Raw genomic sequence first — 20079 nt, 5'->3', positions numbered from 1 at the left:
ACTATGGAATTGTGATTTTTCAATTAGCCCTATGGAATAGATGCTGTTATTAAACCCATTTTTACAGATAAGGAAACTGAGGCCCAGAGATGTTAAATGACTTTCCCCAGGTCACATAGTAGTAAGTGTTTGAGGCAGGATTTGAACTCTGATCTTCCTGACTCTTGAGAACAGCACCCACTGAGAGCCCACATCTAGAGGAGTAAAATTATAAGCCGAAAATCTCACAGAAAATATGTTTCAGGGATAGTATTAAGAACCAAAACTTGCTATTCTATGGTGGAAGGAGAAAACTTTGCAAAATGAATGTTGGAAACTATTTTTGAATATAATTGAAAAAATGAAGAAAAGAAAAAAGAAAAAACTAAGATTTTCTGAAACAGTACTTGCTTTTTAGATTGGGAAGAGAGGTCCTAGAGGTAAAGAAGAGAAGGATAAGAAGTCCCTTTCCAGAAATTTGAACTGAAGTCCCCAATGGGTGGCTATAGAGCATGAAGTGAAAGTCACTGGAAACTGAACCCAGGGATTATTACTGTTCAAGGAAAATAAATCTAATCTTCAACTTTAGGGAAAAAACCGAACAGCCTCAACTTTTTAAGAGAAAGATTTCTTCAGTTCCCTCAGTGTTGGATAGCTAGTCTATTTTTAGGCTTCCAACAACTACTTAAAACACAGGAGAAGACAGATAGATATACATTTAGACAGCATGGGGGCCTGGGAGTCAGGAAATTACTTGTTATTTAACATTGGCTGCTCTGCATTGGCTCCAAGCACATAACCCATGTCCTGCTAGTTATAAAAGGTAAGAAAAATAATCCCTGCACAACCTAGCCTCTGTAATTTATATGAACCACCACTCCACAAAATGTGGAAAAAAAGCACACACACACACACACACACACACACACACACACACAAACACACACACCACAACAACTGGCTAATTTATTTTTAGCCCTGCCTAATAAAATGCATGTTGTCACAGAGAACCCTTAGCCAACCCAAAACACTGCTGCTTACACAAGCCTAAGTAGGGGGTGCTTCAATGGCAAAGGTGAAGCAGAGCGTTAGGCTGGCTGTGATGCTTGGGCATGCTACTGGGACCTTTTCGCCTTAGCTGAGACAAACACTCTTTGTTTCTGTCTCTGATCCTGGTATATGGCCAGTGAAAAGAGAAAGAGCCATTTTCTCCTCATTGGTGTACTGTTAAAGGATGGTTTTTAGTTACCTACAAAGGGGTTTATATACAACAAGATGCATGCAGGTCTCAAGGGCACTGACTTTGGTAGTTTAACAAGTCCATGAAAATCAACATAGTTGCCTATGAAAATACCTTCATGCATCAATGGAGAATAGACCCCAAGATGGGTCTACAAAGCTTCCTAACCCCTCATTGGTATAGCTCTGCTTTAACTTCAACTGCTATTCTGTATAGTTTTTTTAAAAAACCATACTAATCTCAATTGTATTGGAATATTCAAAGCTGGAGGTGTCCAGAAAACCTATTGACACTGTAAAATTCACTAAATTTGTACCTGTCATGGCTGAATTACAGGTTAAGTAGAATGAATGTGATACATCTCTAAAAATTTTAAATGAAAAATAAACTATACAGAACTGCTTGGCTGCTTGGATGTTACTAGCTAGAAAAATGTCGATGTTTGCCATTTTTTATTAAGTTGTAATTGCTTTGTTTTAAAATGTGTTTAATATATTTTGCAAAATGAATCAGATCATTTGAAAATGACTCCTAGATTGTGTTAAAGAAACAGTACCTTTTTATGCCTCTCCCATCTCCACTCAAATATCCTCATTTTTCCCCTCAAACAATTAAGCCATAATATAACTTTTGATTTTGAGACAATTGATTTATTTAAGTTTATTGTTGAGAACTTATCTGATTTATCTATTTATTTTTTGCTTTTGAGAAACATATAATTGAGTTTGACAGCCTTGAAACAATGGCAGTCTTTTCATTTAAAAAATAACAAAAGAAAACAAAAGTCTGGATTTTATTCTGACTTACTACTATCACCAGAAAGACTTAAGAAGCATATAGATCTGCTTTAAAAAATATGTGGCAATTAATCAGAATCATTTATACATTTTTATAATTTGGTTAAAGGAAAAAATTCTCAATCACATAGGATATTTTTCTTCTTTTTATTAAAAAAATTTCTAGTATTGAATTAATTGTTACAATTTACTCCAATAATTTGTATCTCTTTAAAATGAAATCCCACTTTTTCTTGACTAAAGTTGTGAGATCTGATATGGACTGAACCCATAAATATTTTTTCTTGCTTCCTCTTGACCAGAGTAGTTGAACATTATTAATATCTCTCCAAGAATTCTTCCTTTATTTTCAGCAAAGGGAGCATTCTAGTCTTTAGTTGTTTTAACTGAGACTTCAGAAGAAACTCTTTTGCTTTTGGATGACAAAAGCTATCCAGGGATATAATTATTGAAAGGAAGTTTCCAACCACAATCATTCATTGATCACAATCATTAGTATCTTAAAACTGTGCATATTTTCAGTTATTTCAATGACTATTTTTTAAAAATAGCATTTAAATTTTATATCGAATAGTCTAACATTAACATTAATAAAAGGGTACTGTCTCTCTAAAAGCACAGAATCATTTACTAAAAACTAAAATTTTATTGGAAGCTCCAAAAATGCCAGAATGCATGGAAGAATAGGAGAGCTTCAATTATTAGACAATTTTTATTTTTTATTTTGATTAGAAATGTTTTACTTTTATAACAAAATGGTGACTTAAGATATTGCTATTTTAAAATATGTCCCAGTTTTTGTTGTTGTTGTTTCAGAGAAGCACTGAATGTTGAATATGTGTTAAGTCTCCGGGAATGTAGCAAGTTGATAAAAACCCAAGTCCAGTCTCCTTACAGAAAACAAACAAACAAAAAGATCTGGATTTTCTTTTTTTGGACATTTGTTTTGCAGCTTTCTACGTCTTAAGGCAGAGAATAGCCAGGATAAGGTGCCAGCTCAAAGGTTAGAAGAACATATTTCTTGAAATAATCTTGGCAGTCCTATGTCTTGAAAGGCATGCCTCTCAATAATATATTTACAGAACTATAAATAAACCTTAACATTAGCTGTTCTTTTTTACCTCTTTGGGGAAAATTCACCCCATAGGGATATAATTGTTCTATTCACAATTCTGCTAAGACAATTTTAACTTAGATAATTCATGAATCTTTTTTCTTTTCAGTTTATACATAATCTTTTCCTATTTAACAAATCTAATAACCATTCCATTCTCCAGGAAACTTAATATTCCTTAATATATAAAGAAACAATGATAATAAATAATTCTCCAATTATATGGTTACTAACAAGTTTGTCATTAACATAAGAGATTTCTACCTCAAATTAATTAACTCTCTACATATCAGGTAAGAAATATTTTATTATCTAAATTGCATAGAGTGTTATGTTAATACTTATCAATACTCATGATTCTATTATTTTGGTTGAAGGTACCAATATCTTAAAGGATATTTCTTTGAAGAAAAGAATACGATTGAACATAACATATTCATGGTACAATAATGGGAAACTGCACCAGATGATGTATATGAAATCCTAACAATTTGTGGAATTGGTAAAGCGAGATACCTGCTATTGGGTGAAAGATTATCTCATGTTAGAGGAAGTTTATTCATTACATTTGGGGGCAAGTGAAGTTGATCATGCAAGAAGTTTTTATTTATTAGGAAGATATAAAACTCAAGTGAATATGCCCTGTGATTACTAAAAATGAATGGGATTATGGTTGAGGTTATCCATTTTATTGATAAGATTGTAACTGAGAATGCTCTGAATGCACTGAAGGATTTATCAGGATATAGGCAAATGAAGATGATCTGCTATTATTTCTTATTTCTGAATCTCTTTTTTAGTTTAGAATTTCTTAAGTAATCACTTTCTAATATAGATGTTAAAGTTTGACTTCTCCAGGCAATGTGGTGCTAAACTCAGTGGGTTTTTATCTCCTTCTCTCTATGAGACACATCTACTTGGTTTAAAGATGATTGAAGTTAGTGTCTGGCAGCCTGCAATGTGTGAAGTGGTGGAAAGAAGGCAGGCAGCATGGTATGGTGAATTTTACCACCAAGTAAGACCACCAGTTCTTCCTCTTGGCCTTGAGCAAGTTCCTTAATCTTTCTTTCTGTTCTTCTATTTTCTCATCTGTAAAACTAAGTGGGTTTCTGAGAACCCTTTAATATCTAAATCTATGACCTTATGATATTATCACCCTTCCCCAATAACCTCACCACACCTACCCTAATCAAATTCCTTACCTCCATTTTTATATATTTCAGGTCTAACCCCCACCTAAAACCAACTTAAATGGGACAAGTATAGAGAAGATAGAATGAATTAAACTTATCATCCTAAAATGTTGTAAAACTGTTCCAGTAGATGGTTAGATTTTGGTCTCCCACAACAAAAGGTTCACGATACCAGTCTACTACATTCTATCCCTGTTCATCTAATAATTCAGCATTCATGACAAGAACTAAAAATCCCTTAGACTCTTTATTGTAGCCTCTTTATGTCCTAGCTATCATAAGACTCATTTCACATTCCATTTCCTCATGAAAACTTTCCAAATCTCTCCAGCCATATGCCATCTCTCTTTTTTCTAAGCCTTCAGGTATTTTGTTCGTGCCTCTCATGGTACAGTTTGTATTCTGCCTTGTACTGTAGCTATCTGGATACTTGTATCATTTCCTTTATTAAAATGTAAACTCTTGGAGGGCAGGAACTGAATTTGTTCTTCTTTGTATCCTTTCAAAATGCCCAACACAAAACAGCATTTTGACATTCAATAAATATTTGTCAAATGAAAGAAAAAAAGCATGAATGAATTGGTGAATGAATGAATGGACAAAAAGAGCATCCAAGATACTTTCCTATGACAGCCATGAATCTACATCTTCCTTTTGCCCCTTTCTCATGCTGTATTCAAGAAGCAGCTCCTTGAGGGTAGTTATTGTCAGTTTCCCTAACATCCAAAACAATACCTTCCATATTACTATTATTGGCTTAAATGTTTGTTTAATTGAATTTGTTGAATGGAAGGAGCTCAAAGGACAAGTATAGTAACAATAAAGAATCATACTGAGTTAGGACTTCGGAAGTTTTATTTTGGTCACTATGAAGATTGCAAATTGTATGGGCAACTCCAGAGATATATGGTAAATTGCTCAGAAATCTGATTGGATCCATTTTGTACTCCTTAGTGGCTAACTTCTGCATATGCTAAGAAAGTTTTTCTTGCTGGTTTCTGAGAGGAAAATTTCCTTGAAAAATTAAAATTGTAAGTTACCTATGTCATCAGGAAATCATTACTGAATCTCATTCATGGTCTTAAGGAAATAGAAATAGAATTTATTCTGGAAGTGATTTCATTTTCCTCTTCTTGTTGATCACTTTTTGTGTGGTCTATGGTTTAATCCATCAATTCTAATTGGCCTTTTTAGAAATATCTTCACTTAGGAACTAGAAGTTGCTACCTCTGAAAATATCCTGTTTGAGAATTCAGCTGTCCAAACACAATACTCTCTCTCTCTCTCTCTCTCTCTCTCTCTCTCTCTCTCTATATATATATATATATATATATATATATACATACATATATGTGTGTGTGTGTGTATGCTAAACAGAAGATAAAACAGAAACCCAGTAGAGTGAATTTACATTTTATATTACACCTATAGGTAGAATTTGAATGTAGATTCTTTGACTTGAGTCACTATATTTATTAGGCCTATAAATTAGTAAAAATTATTTTTTCTATATTCCAAAGAATGTGTATTCTTTAATGTGAATATATGTCTCATCTTGACATAAAGATAACACTGATAAAATTTTTCTAGCTGGGAAAATGATTTTTGCCTGTTACTGACAGAATCTCAGAGGTAGAAGAAACTTCAGAAATTCTCTAATTCAGCCTATGCCTGAAATGAAATGTGTTTTGTTTGAAGATATCTAAAGAGAGGAAATCACCTCCTTTCCAGACAGTTCCTTATTATTTTTCCAAAAGACCAGTTATTAGGAAGTTTGTTTTTTCCCCTGACAAATGAGTACTTTTACCCTTTGCCCCTTTTTACCTTATGCCCATTGCTTTTGGTTCTGATCTCTGGGGTCAAATTAAATATGCCCACCTATTTCCACACAAGAATCCTTTCAATGTTTTAAATAATCTGTTTACCATTCCCTCCCATAAGTCTTTCCCCTTAAACTTCTTGCTGCTAATTTGTCTCCCCACTCTGGTCTTGTCAAATCTCAACCTTGAGTTTCCCCCCCACCATCATCCTTCTTCATTTCAGCCTTCCCAAACTGCTGATTGTTCCTTTGTGATTAAAGAAATCACACAGTCACACAAGCAAGGTCCAATCAATCAATCAGCATGAATTTGTTAAGCACCTGCAATGTGCCAAGCATTGGCTTGGCATATTGCCCACATCTGTCCACTAGAGATTCCCATTATCTGATCTTCTCTTTGCCCTCACTCCTGCCTGTCAATCCTTGTCTTGCTACCTAACAGACACTCTATCACAACTTTCCTGGCTGTTATTTTAAAATTTCTCTCTATTTTCAAGCTGCCTACATTACTTCCCCAACCCATTCTCATTGTCAGAAGATACCACCCTCTTTACTGAGAAAATCCAGACCATCTGAACTCCTTCTGTCATCCCCCCACCCAATACTCCAATGTGCCTCTCTCATGTCCCAGTCTCTTTTCTCCAGGATCTGAGGAAGAAGTGACCTTTGCTTTGTCACAGAGACCACCCCATCCTCTCTTGTGTCCTTGATGCCATATCTCCTCTGAGAGCCTAGTTCCTTTTCCCTCTCACATTCCTTTATTTCCTCATCTTGCTGCTGTGGTTATACAGAGGTTAGCAGAAGCATGTGGTGAAAGAGGGCTGTGGAAAGGTAACCAATCTGTACATGAACACACACCCTCTTCACCATCTACTACCGAACTATGGTAGCTATTACAATGCCTTCAGGATTATTGTTATAAATGCGGTTTAAATAAATCCACAATTGATTATCTGTACAATATTGCTGTTCTGGTTCTACTCACTTCATTTTGCCTTAGTTTAATACAAATCCAGGTTTTACTGAAACTATCCCTTTCATCTTTTCTTACAGCATAATAGTATTTCATAGCATTTCTATAGTATAGTTTCTTTTTAGATCCTTTTAAAATATTTTATGTCTATTTCAAGTTAGTTTCCTTTGTTATTCTACATATTTTATTTCATGCTTAAAGGCACATGATTCTGAGAATAGGTTCCTTTATGCCACTCCTTGTACATACATCAGCAACATTGGAAATTCTGCCATCCATCTTTCTCCATTGCCTTATCATTTACCCAAACTTTCATTCCTTTGAGATTGTGCTATTTTAAGATCTACAAAACTTCATTGAGATAACATTTGTATTAAAAAAAAGATGAAGTTCTGTGCCAACTAAAAGCTTAAAATCACTGAAAATATTATAAAATTTCCTAAATGATGACCAGAATTCTCCCTTCTTCCTATCTAATGATGAGTCCTAATCATTTTTAATCAACTTTATCTGTCCCAGATATGTATATTTATGGCAAGTACAGGCAGGGATAGAAATACTAAGAATGAAACAATTCGTCTTCTGGGACTGAGTGAAAAGGAAGTGTTTTTCATCTCTTTAGTTTCCCTCAAATAGATTAGTGGACTGATCTTTTGAGCAATCATGTTTCTTATATTGGAGAGTGAAATGTCTTGAGTCTTATGATATAGCACAGCATCAGCATCAGTTCCAAACAGATGTATTTCATTATCAGTAATAAGATCTGGCAAATTAAAAATTAAAACTAGTTTCTATAAGATTACATACATACACATGCATTTTTGCCAACATATCCAGACTTTATTCTCTGAAATTTCCATGTTGTTTTCTCACTTACTTTTGATGGCAACTTGGAATTTTAAGATCAGCTAGAAAGCAACTTATTGATAAGCTAGTCTTAAATTCTTTTGTTTTATAGATGAGAAAACTAATATTCAAAGATATAAAATGATTTGCCCAAGGTCATAAAGGTAGTAAAAAAGAGAGCCAGGATTCTGACTCAGGATTTCCTTGCATTCACATGCATTCTAATCCGTGTTGCATGACTTTGGATTGCCTCCCATGCATGAAGCTGACTGCCACCTGCTATAGGTGAGTCTATAAGAGGTCCATGGCAGGGAAGACTTAGGTAAAAGCCTTATTTCTGAAAAGTACTAGTTTGTTACCCTGGGAAGTCACTTACTTCTAAATGGTCCCAAGTAATTCTCTAAGACTTCCTAGAAAAATTATCTCTGTTGAGATTTGGAATTTCTTCACTGGGTATTCCCTGCATCAATGAAATACAAATCTGAATCCCCTCCAAACATGAATTAAAGTTTTGGCATCTTAAATGATAACTTTAAGGCTGTGAGAGAATAGAATTTTAACCTGTAAATGACATCCCTTGATTTTAACAGATAAAGTATGAATTGAGAGGTCAAGTACTGTAGTGGACAATATTTGAGGTTGTAACTATGAAGCTGATTGTTCCAAAGTAATTAGTATCCATTTAATCAGAAAAAAATAAGAGGAACTATGTTAAGTCTGGAAATAATAGTTTTCCAAAGAAGTTTATAGCACAGTTTTTTTTTTAGTTTTTGCAAGGCAATGGGGTTAAGTGGCTTGCCCAAGGCCACACAACTAGGTAATTATTAAGTGTCTGAGACCGGATTTGAACCCAGGTACTCCTGACTCCAGGGCCAGCGCTTTATCCACTGCGCCACCTAGCTGCCCCCTTCACTGTGCCACCTAGCAGCCCCCTATAGCACAGTTTTTACTTTCTAAATATGTTGACTAAAAAGCATCAAACACCATCCACAGAGCAGAGTCCTTAATTATTTTGAATAATTTTGTGGTATTTGATTGCTTAATTTATATGACACAAAGATATTATAAAGAAATTGGAGTTTATATTGAAAAGTATATGTTATTGTTTTAGAAGACACAGATATCATTGGGAAATATTCAATACTCAAATGAACCTGCTCAAGAGCTCCCTTCAATGATATAGAACCAACCTTTCCAATCTCTGTGAGACTCTCACCCATGACCTCCCAAAAGTTCAATAAAGAGATCCAGTCAATGTGTTAGAAACCTTCCTTGATTTCTCTTGATCTCTACAGGGTACAGTGGGGTATTCTGATCATCCACTTTTCTTTCTTTCCCTCATCACATGAGCAATTCACCTTATATTTCTGTCATATGATTTTTTGATGACCTCCTTTTACTTTTCTTCTTCCCCAGAGTTCCTCATTAGACCTATGTTGCAGCCTGCTCAAGGCTACTATTTACTTTCCATTTCCCATTGTGTAATGCTCATTTTTAGATCTTTGGAGGCCATGAAATTCTTGTCCTCACTACCACACTGCCACTACACATCAACATAGCAATATTCAAAAATTCAAAATTACTATGTTATTTAAGGAGTAAAATTTGATTCATATACAATTAGCAGGAAAGTAAATTTTTTATTTAAATATTTTATATTGTTACTTTAATTCATTTGAGCTTGAGGGGTAGAATTATAAAGTTGTCTCTAGTTGCAAGTTTTCCTTCTCTTAGAATTCAACTAAATTTCTTTCATGCTTTGTTCCATAGCATTCTGGTCATTTTCTGCCTTTTCCCCTTCTTTTCTAAAGCCTCTCTGAGTCCTGGACCCTTCCTTGCTTTTTCTGGCCATCAGTAAGCATAACTAATGGATTGGGCGCTAAACAAAAAGTACAACATTGTTTTTTGCTGACTGAGTGAAGTTGGTCAAACCACTAAACCTTTCATGCTTCCATTTCCCCATCTGCCAAATGCTGTATGGTTGTGAGTCTTGGAACAAGACAATCTCCTGAGAATTCAACTTGCAGCTGACTCCCAAAGGTCAATGGAGAGTTTTATGGTAGGCATATACTGGCAACAGTCTGTTTCAAATGATGACATCAAGAAATAGTGTAAAGCATATCATCAAAGAAATGTATAATTAGAAAATGAGGGGGATGAGGCAAGTAACAAGAATAAGGAATGGTAGATGAGCAGCCTGAATGTTCCATTGGTACCCACATGAATGAGAAAAGGTCTCTATCATGTTGTACCTTATGGGAGGCTGGAGAAGGCCACTAGGATGTTGGGGTAGGTCCTCTGTAGAGGATTTAGGGAGACAGTGGAAGAGTTACACAGGATGAGAACACATGGGCGGGGTGCAGTTTTTATTCCTGGAGGGACTCTCCACATCAAGGCAGTCACAGATTGATTGAAGTATATGAGGAGAAAAATTTCTCACTCTTTTCCTGACTGAGGGATGTTGCAAATATAATCATCTAAGTAACATGAATTGAGATTCCTAGGAGGAAAAGTTGCCTGCATATGAGAAGCACTAATAGGTACTATTTTACAGAGGTGACATTAATAAAGGTATTGTCATTTCTTATTCTGGTGTTTCCTACAACAGAATTTTAGGTTTGAACTACGAAAAAGTCTTTCATATCCAAAGGCATTAGAATAGGTTGCCATGGGAATTCTTTTCCCTTGGAGATTTTTATGAGCAGAATAAACTTTCATCTGTTCTGGGTGTGTTTCATCTGGTCCTGAAGAAATAGATGTGTTTTCCAAGGTCTTTCACAGATTTATATTTCTGTCACTTTCCTCTTCAAAATTCTGCTTATATTTGAATCTCCTGACTCACGTAATTAACTTAGTAATTCCATACTCCTTTTAGCTGCTTATCTCCTAATTTTGGCGGAACTGCATGTGAAAATAACATCCGGGTTGGTTTTTTGATGCTCATTTTCCTTTTGCTTTCAAATAAACCTTGTGCGCCATTTGTAACAAGAACCTTTTAAGAATTGCTTTTTTTTTATTTTTGGAGGGGGGGGGTGGAACTTACGCAAGGGTCTTCTGGATCTAATTTCTTGGTATTGCTTCCTTTGAGTTCCATATCCTGATTGTACTTTGTTGATTTGTAACTGTTGGAGGTCTGCATCCTTTAGGGGAGTTCTGTGCAAAGTAGTTTTGCAGCAACAAGGTTGAGTCCTGTCTTATTCAGGGGTCTGATTCTTAGCTAATAGTGCCTCGAAACCCATTTAGGTAGTGAATATAATTTACCTGACCATGTTTATATACCTAATTGTGTTTATATGCAAATATATCAAAAATGTGTGTGTGTGTGTGCCAAGTATAGTATTGATATCATGTATGTGTATGTGTGTTTGAGTGTATGTGTGTATGTGTGTTTATTTGCAAATATATCAAATATATCAAAAAGGATACTACACAAAAATATATTGATGTCTAATTCAACTTCTAATATGCAAATTATCAAACTATTTTATCTCTAGAAAAAATCCTTAAAATGCTTTGGAATTTGTACTTAAATACAAAACAAGCAATATGTCTTTAAAACACCATTCTGATATTCTTTTCACAATTTCCTATAGATGGATGATGACCTTTCTACATATCTCTGGGGCCTACAGGCAAAATAATTATTACATATATTTTAAAGGAAATATTGCATTCTATTAGACTTCACATCACAGTTTTCTACATTTAAAAAACCTCTTAATAAAAGGCATCATCGTTTAAGGAATTTTCTTTTATAACGTATTCCCTGAGATGAAGAATATTTTAAAGTTATTTTTACTTAAATTGTGCTACTGTTATTTCCTGTCCCTTGAACAAATTTATCAAGCATTTATAGCAAAAATAAAGACCAAAAAAAGGAGGAACTTTGAATCCTCAGGTTTTTTTTTCCCCTGGGAGTTAAAGATGGACAATTGTAGGCAATGTAACTATTCTCAAATGACATATCCTTGAAGCAAACAGACCCTATACAAAAAAATGATCACATTTGGGACATATTAGAGAATTTATCACAAGTCCTTTTTGCCTCTTAGCCTCAGTTCCTTCATTTATAAAATGAAGAAGTCAGATTTCATGACATCTAAAATCCCTCGTAGCTCCAAAATTTTATGATTCTGTCTCTAAATGCCTGGAATCCTTACTAGAGACTTGACTTCTGTCTTGATAGGAGACATAGAGGAAAAGATGTATGGACTTGAAGAAAAAAATGTGCTTCCTTTCGTCTGTTCTCTTCACCACTATGAAACATTATTATTCGTTGTAGAGTTTTGTGCATTTTGAATTACTGTAGTTAAAGATTGTGCTTTGATTTGAAGATGAGAGTTTCAGTCATAGAGTTCAGTCATAGTGAAGATGTAGTTCTTCTTTTCCTGATAGAGATACATTTTCTTCATTCTTTTTTTCTGCCCTTTCATTGTTCTTGCAGAATCTCAGCCATTTATGCTTCTAAATTATACACCCTCAAGGACAGGGTTCTTTGTTTTGGTTTTCTGTGGCATTAAGCCTAAAGTAACAAACATACCTACAGTATTATGTAGATATATTTAAAAAATGATTCCTAGTACTCCAAAGATAATCTTATTTGCATTAAGTAGGTTTTCTCAAGTTACAAAGAACAAATAATACTGCATTATCATTTTCCTTGTTTCTTTAACATCTAAACATGGTTTTATTTTTCCAATTTATTTGAATTTTGGCTCATAGGGTAATTGAGTCATAAAAGTAACATTTTAGAACTGCTATGAAGACTTTTTTCTAATTTAATATTTGAAAAATCTTGAGTAGTTCAAAAAATCTGGGATATTCCAATGGTTGTGGGCATTTCTTCCATAGCCAAAGGATGAAACTCTTCAACAGCTTAGTCTTTAACAAACATGATGAGCTTGCTATAGGCAAGAAAAGCCATTGCCTAGTCTTTGGTGATGAACCTTTCTGAGATTATTAGCAAGGCAGGTTATTCCTTGGGAAACAGGTACACAAAATTACCAAGCCATTGGAGTTTCATATAGTTTGTTCCATCTGTTGAAATGGTTTTGGTAGCTTGGAGTTACCTGCATGTCTTTTGAGGCATTACTGGATGACTCTGGTAGAGGATGTAAGAAAGCAGGATTAATCAGCAATTAAATCAGCAATAGAAAATATGGCCCAACTTTCAACCTCACAGTTACATGAACATGGTTGTTTTTTACAAGAATAAAACATTTGGAACAGATTCTTTTGAAAATATTTTAACTTAACTAATATCAAAATTTTAAAAACCATGTTCATATTTTCCCCCAAACCATTTATAATTCTTTCCAAATTTTAAAAATGTATTGGCATAGAAGTTGATGAAAGTGACATATAGAAAGGGTCAGATTACTTATATAACACTTAGTTATCCAGCCAGTCTAGTAAAACAAACAAACAAAAACAAAATAAAACAAAACAAAAACCCTGTCTTTGGAGGAGTCAAGGAATACTTGAGAATCTCACTCAAGGAGATAAGCATTAATTGGCATAGACTACTTTGTCAGTGTCTTCAGAACTACCCAACATGATTTTATTTATAGTCAGCAGTGGGGAACACTCCACAAAATACTCATGTCTTTTGCCATTGCAAACCAGGTATCAAAGTAGGGTTAATATCCCCCCCCCAGCTCTTTGAATTCGTCAGTATAATATAAAACAGATGTTTCCTTTACCCAGTCCTGATCAAAGTCCCTTCATCCCTTAGTGAGCAATTAATGAAAACTAAGTCCAAAGGAAATTCATCATCTAGTGGTACATCTTGGAATTTACAGAGTCTTGCTAGGAACAGTCTTGCTAGGACCTTTGAGAAGCATCAAAGTAGAATATTATTGGGATATATTTTCTTTCCTTTTTTCTTTTTTTGAGACTGGGTTTTCCTATTTCATCCAGGCTAGAAGTATAGGGACCATTCACAGACTCCATTCCACTGCCAATTAGCACAGAAGTGTTGACTCACAAGTTTATCTCCTTCCTTAGGCAGCCTTAAGAAGCCTTCTCCAATTTTCAGAGCCCCATTGGATTTAGTGTAAATACTGAAGTGACTTTAGCCATACTATAGGTGAGAACTTGAGTTTAAATAATTTACCAGCTTTGGTTTCTTCAAGAGAAGGTTCCATTTGCCATCACATCTGGCTGGAACATTTACACTTGATTCTTTTCACTTATGATTCTTTTCAATCAACCAGTTGATAGACATTATTTAGCATCTCCTTTGTGCCAGATACTGGGAATACAAAGGTAAAAAAAAGACAATCTGCCCTCAAGGGAGTTTAAAATCTAAGGGGAAAGGAAGAAACATATATGCAAACATGTATATACAAAGCAAAATGTGTGTTTGTGTGTCTGTGTGTGTGTGTGTGTGTGTGTGTGTGTGTGGGTGGGTGTGTGATGAATAGAAAATGGTTGAGAGAGAAGGCACCAGAATTAAGAACAGCCAGGGAAGACTTATAGAAATTGTAATTTTAGTTGGGACTTAATGGAAGCCAGAGAGGTCACTTGGGGAGGGAGATCATCTAGGAATGGGAGATAATCAGAGAAAATGCCAGGAGGCAAGAGATGAAGAGTCATGTTTGTGGAACAATAAAGAAGCCAGTTCATTTGATTGAAGCATACATGTTGAGGAACAAGGTGTACAATGACTAGAAAGAAAGTTGGGGGTTAGATTATAAAAGTCTTTGAATGCCAAATATAGGATTTTTCTTGGTTTTCAGTGCTATTGAAAATAGTAGTTATGGATCTCCCAGGATTCAGAATTCCCATACGCTTTTGTGAATGAATTATCACTGAAAGCAGAGAGAGAATACAATACAGTGGAATTGGTGGTCATAAGGCAGGAATATATAAGGAATCTGAGAATCATTTTTCATCAACCTTAAGAGAAGCATGTATTTTCTTGTAGGGGTTACAAATGCCAGATGATTTAATAATCATAATACCTCTAATTTATACCACACCCATTGCTGTGGAGTTCAAAGGACTTTATAGATTTTGTTTTGATCCTCAGAAGCAGGAAGGAAGCAGATTCTGTGCCACACACATGCACAACATCTTTTTTGCCTTGCCTCCCCTTTTTTTGATGAACAGTTTGGCTTCTGTGCCCATTTTGTGTGTGGTTGCTCCCCAAATCAGAGGGAGTTGATGCTGGAGCAGTTTCAACTGTAGCAACCTTTTCAAGTTCTTTACAGTAACTCTCTGATATCTAACTCTGTAAGAATCCCCAATATTCACTTTTGTCTTCTGCTTACTCCTAACTTTCTGCCTTTGTTTTTTATTCCAACTGCACCACTTTCAGTTAGCTTTGTGACTTTGGGCTAGTCTGAGGTTGTAAGTCTAGCTTTTTATAGCCTCATCTGTAGAGTGGAAACAATAATCCATAAGCTATGTACTTCACAGGATTATTGTGAATAAAGTATATATATATACTTAAGAAAACTCTTTATAAAAGATCATGGAATCTTGGTTTTGAATTGAAAGTATCCCTCAATTTATGGATGAGGAACAAGCTCATGGAGGTTATAAGTTGCCTAAGGTTGCATAACTTGTAAGGGTCTGATGTGGGTTTCAACCCTGGATCTCCTTATTTTCAGGACTCTACTATGTCATCCTTTACCATTTCAAATTATGAAATATTTCCTGAAAAAACAGGTATTCTGAGGTGAAAATTGATTTTCTAAAGTAGAAAGAGAGGGAATATTTGGAAAGAGAAAGGAGGAAAGGGAATAATGCTTGCAAACCTAACAGTGAGATTCAAAGATAGGGAACAAACAAACTTTATTGGCATGTGCAAATAATTATTATGTGAATAATTTAAAAGTATAAAATTGTTATTATTTCTCTAGAACAAATGCAATGCATCTTGAAATAAATGGTTGAAACCTGACCTAAGAAATGGAATAGTAGATTTAGTAGAATATAAGTAGAGCAATAGTAGAACATAAGAAACAATTTCACAGCATAGCAATAGTGCTTTAAAATATTCAAAATAGTGCTGTGTAATCACTGAAAACACTATTTTCCCTGATCATCAAAGTTGCCTAATTTCTTTAAAGAGATGAGAAATTCACTCATATTAAGATGCCTGTCATCACTAGCCCCTATTAGACTGTGAGCTCTTTTAGGGCAGGGACTAGTTTTGCCCTGTTAGCTCTGACACATAGTAGGAATTTAATAACTGCTTGGTTAAGAGTAGGAAAGAGTGGATTTTTAAAGTTCAGAATTCTTTTCTGAATCAGGACCCCTGAAACACAAACTTGTTGCTTTCATAAATTCACAAGGACACTTTCATCCTAGAGGTTCAATTGCACTGTATAACTTATTGCTTTAAAGACAAATTTTTATAAGATTACATTTTTCTTTGACTTTGTCTATCTCCTTCCCCCACCCAACCCCCAAATCTCATCATTCCAAAGTACATCAGAATGACATTTTGTCTTGTTTGTGCTAGGAGAAGAAATAAGATAAAATATTGGATTAAAAGCAAAGAAAGAGAAAAAAACAATAAACCCTCTTTTACCCTACATATGAAAATAGTTAAAGATCTTTTGCTTGTGCAAAGCACACATTGTCTGGGGTTTTTACAATCTTTGTAATTGGAAGAGAGCTCAGATCATCTATTGTAACTCCTACCAAAATCATGAACCATCTCTATAATATCACTGATAATTTGTAACCAATCTTCAAAACCTTTAAGAGCAGAGAACTCATGGGCATTGCTAATATTTAGGAAATTTTTCCTTTGGCTCCTTGAGCTGCTTCCCTATTTTTTGCTTAGGGTTTTAGTCATTCCTTTCCTCTACTTTCATTTTTTCATATTACTTATGCTTCTCCTCAAGACTTGAATATAGCAAGAATTGCATTCATTAAATTTGGAAGTGTTCTTTACTCCCTTTTTTCCCTGCCTCCGTATCTCTTTCTATCTCTACCTTCCATTTTTTTTTCAGTTAGCCCACAAGCATTTATTAGGCACCTACTATATTGCAGGGACTTTGCTAAGCATAGGGGAGATACAAAACACTTCACTCAAGGAGCTGATATTTTAATCACATTCTAATATTTAAAGCTTATTTGGTATAAATGCTTTCTCAGAGAAGAAAGCATTATGATTGTCACCTCAGGAAAACATGTTAATTAAGGAAACATTTCATATTTTAAAGATTTATAAGTGCTTTTTGTAAGTCAATCAGCATTCTTGTTGGTGGACATTTAATCAAGTGCTTGCCATTGGCCAGGCATTGTATATCTACAAAGAAGCTAACATTTAGCATCCTGAATTGAAGCTGCAGGAAGGAGTCAGAAGCAAATCTAGGGATGGAAATGAAGTTAAGTTACGTATTGTTCTGGCCCTTGTTTATAGATCATACAATAGTATGCAATTAGTTCAATAGTCATATTATCAGACTTCCTCAAGAAAATTCTTTCCACACCAAGCTTTGAACAAATCTGCTTTTGCCAGAGATGCTTCTGATATTTCTAATTATATTTCAAATCCTTTGTCAAGTAAAATATCCCTTTGTTTAAAAGTTTTTGCAAGGCAAATGGTGCTAAGTGGCTTGCCCAAGGTCACACAGCTAGGGAATTATTAGGTCTTTGAGGTCGGATTTGAACTCAGGTCCTCCAGACTCCAGGGCCAGTGCTCTATTAACTTGCACCACAAAGCCACCCCACCCCTTCTTTTTTTTTTAAATTGCATATTCATTATTTCACTAAGCATTTTAGGTGCCTAATATACTTGAAAATGTGGGCAGTACAGGAGCAGTACTATTCATGCATTGTGACCTCTAGTTCATAGGTTCATTGGAAAGACAAAATTAGTCAAGCAACAAAAATAACTAGTTTGAAGCTAACATAACATCAACTGTATCTAAGTGCTGGGAAATTAAAAGGAAAAGGTGATTAGGAAAAATCACTGCTAGTCAGAGATATCATCTCCAAGGAGCATTAAGGGAAATATATTGGATAAGGATTGGCAAAATGTAGATCGGAGGAGGGGGAATTTCAGGTAATGAGAGCAGCATGAATAAAAATCATATTGTCATACATCCAATCCTTTCATCTTTGACTTTCTCTCTCTCTGTCTCTCTGTCTCTGTCTCTGTCTCTGTCTCTGTCTCTGTCTGTCTCTCTGTCTGTCTCTCTGTCTCTCTGTGTCTGTCTCTCTCTCTCTCTCTCTATTTCTCTCTCTCTCTCTCTCTCTCTCTCTCTCTTCCTATCTATTAACCACATCATGTACATTCCTTCTCAAGACTGCCTCTCATGCTTCTGTTCCATCTGCCATCTGCCTAGTTGAGATCCTCATAATCCCAGTCTGGACTCTGGAAATGACCTTATCCCTGATCTTACTACAGGTTTTCTTACTTCCTTTCAACCTAGTGCTTTCAAATTAATCTTTCTAAAATATCAATCAAATGTCCATCCATCCCCATCCTGGTATAGAACCATATCCAATGAATGTCTCAAGATACTATGATAATCACTAAAAATTAAAGAATTTCAACCATACTCTTATTATTTCCTTGCATTCAGTTTAGTCATCTCCTTACTGACTATTTAATAAAAATTACCTTTTTTAATTCCACACTATTAATTATACTCCTGGAATTCTCTTTCCTCTCCTCTTTGCCTATCTAAATCCTTCACCTATGAATCCCCTACTAATTTTTCAGGATTCAGCTCAAGTCTTTTTCCTCCATAGATCCTTCCCTGATTACTCTCTTGCTCCTCTGAATTTCTTTAAAGTTTGTTCTCTCTCCCTTCGGGTAATCATATTGAGACAGTTATTTAGTGTATGCACGTCTTGTTTCCTCCACTCCTATCTCTAATGTTAGGTCCTAGAAGACTTGGAAAATGTCTTATATTTTTTTGGCTTATTGCTTTGTACCCAGCACTTACTTAATAGACAGGAAATATAAGTAGCTAAGTGGTACGGTGAATAAAGTGCTGGGCTTGGACTCAGGGAAACTCTCATCCTCCCTAGTTCAAATCTGGTCTCAAACACTTAAACTGTGTGATTCTGGGGAAATTATTTAACCATTTGCCTTAGTCTCCTCATCTGTAAAATGAGCTGGGGAAGGAAATGGTAGAGCATTGGTAGTATCTGCTAAGAAAATCCCAGAATGGGGTCATGAAAAGTCAGACACAATTGAAATGACAGAACAAAATAATGAACAGGTAAGAAACAAGTTTGCCTGGAATGGGAAGGCAGTGATAAAAAACCAAATTGCAAAGTCTGTAATGAAAATAGAAAAAATATGTGGGAAGGTTGAAATAAAGCAATAGAGGACTTTGAATGCTAAACTGAGAATTTTCACTTTGATCTAATATATCATGGAAACCATTAGGTTCTTAATAATGAAATATAGATGTATTTTCTAAAAGGTGGCAGTTATATGTGAAGAAAATACTTTTCCTTGAGTTGTATGAATTCATTGTTCCTCAATTTACGTGAACTTTAACATTGCTACTTCTATCAATCTGTGACCTCTCTCCAAGGGTGCCCATTATAGCCCATTCATCATCTCATATACTCAGTGTGAGAATCCCAAGGAGAGGCTATCTATGTGATCCCTTCATTTTGATAGTCAACCATCCTTCGTTTCCTAATGGACATTGTATGACTTCCCTTACACAGTCTCTTTGTTTCTAATAATATTATATCTTGCAGTGTTTTCCCAATAGCCATGTTCCTCTCTATTGCCTTTTGAGTTATTCACAACTTTAACTTATTGGAGTCTCTGATATTGTACAACTTGCAAATATGCAGTATTGCAGGAAAAATATAGAAGTTCAATGATGGATCCTTGCTTATGGATTAATCTTTGAGGCATTAAAAGCACTGAACAATTATTTCCAAAAGACAGATCACCCTATATTTCTCTTCTTCATTTCTGGGCCCCTTTTATTGTTTATCTGTATCTTTTGTCCAAAGTGTGTATGTCTCTGTGTGTGTATTTGTGTATATAATATACATATATATTGTCCATGTATGAATGTATACACAAACTCAATGCTTTTCCAACCATACATAATAGTGCAAATTTCTTATGGCATTCTTCATCCACTGAGATTTTTCTTTGCGGATAGCTGGGACAAAC

At 35.0% G+C, this 20079-nt stretch overlaps 1 protein-coding gene across 5 annotated transcripts in view; it reads left to right on the top strand.

The window, feature by feature from the left end:
• The window catches only part of NPNT (nephronectin), a 100694-nt gene that overhangs the window by 22446 nt on the left and 58169 nt on the right, over positions 1-20079 (top strand). For 2 of the 5 annotated variants that reach the window (XM_074228755.1, XM_074228753.1), the window contains exon 3: positions 2969-3019. The exons of 2 other annotated variants lie outside the window; for them this stretch is intronic. In XM_074228755.1, coding sequence (XP_074084856.1) covers positions 2969-3019 — 51 coding nt within the window. Of the gene's footprint in view, positions 1-2879; positions 3020-20079 lie in introns of those variants that run through there. One more of the 5 variants, XM_074228757.1, reaches the window with a different exon arrangement.

This window comes from Macrotis lagotis, chromosome 3 (assembly GCF_037893015.1).
Source record: "Macrotis lagotis isolate mMagLag1 chromosome 3, bilby.v1.9.chrom.fasta, whole genome shotgun sequence".
Taxonomy (NCBI): Eukaryota; Metazoa; Chordata; class Mammalia; order Peramelemorphia; family Peramelidae; genus Macrotis; species Macrotis lagotis.
Note: the sequence above shows the minus strand (reverse complement) of the source record. Positions and strands in the feature narration are given on the sequence as shown.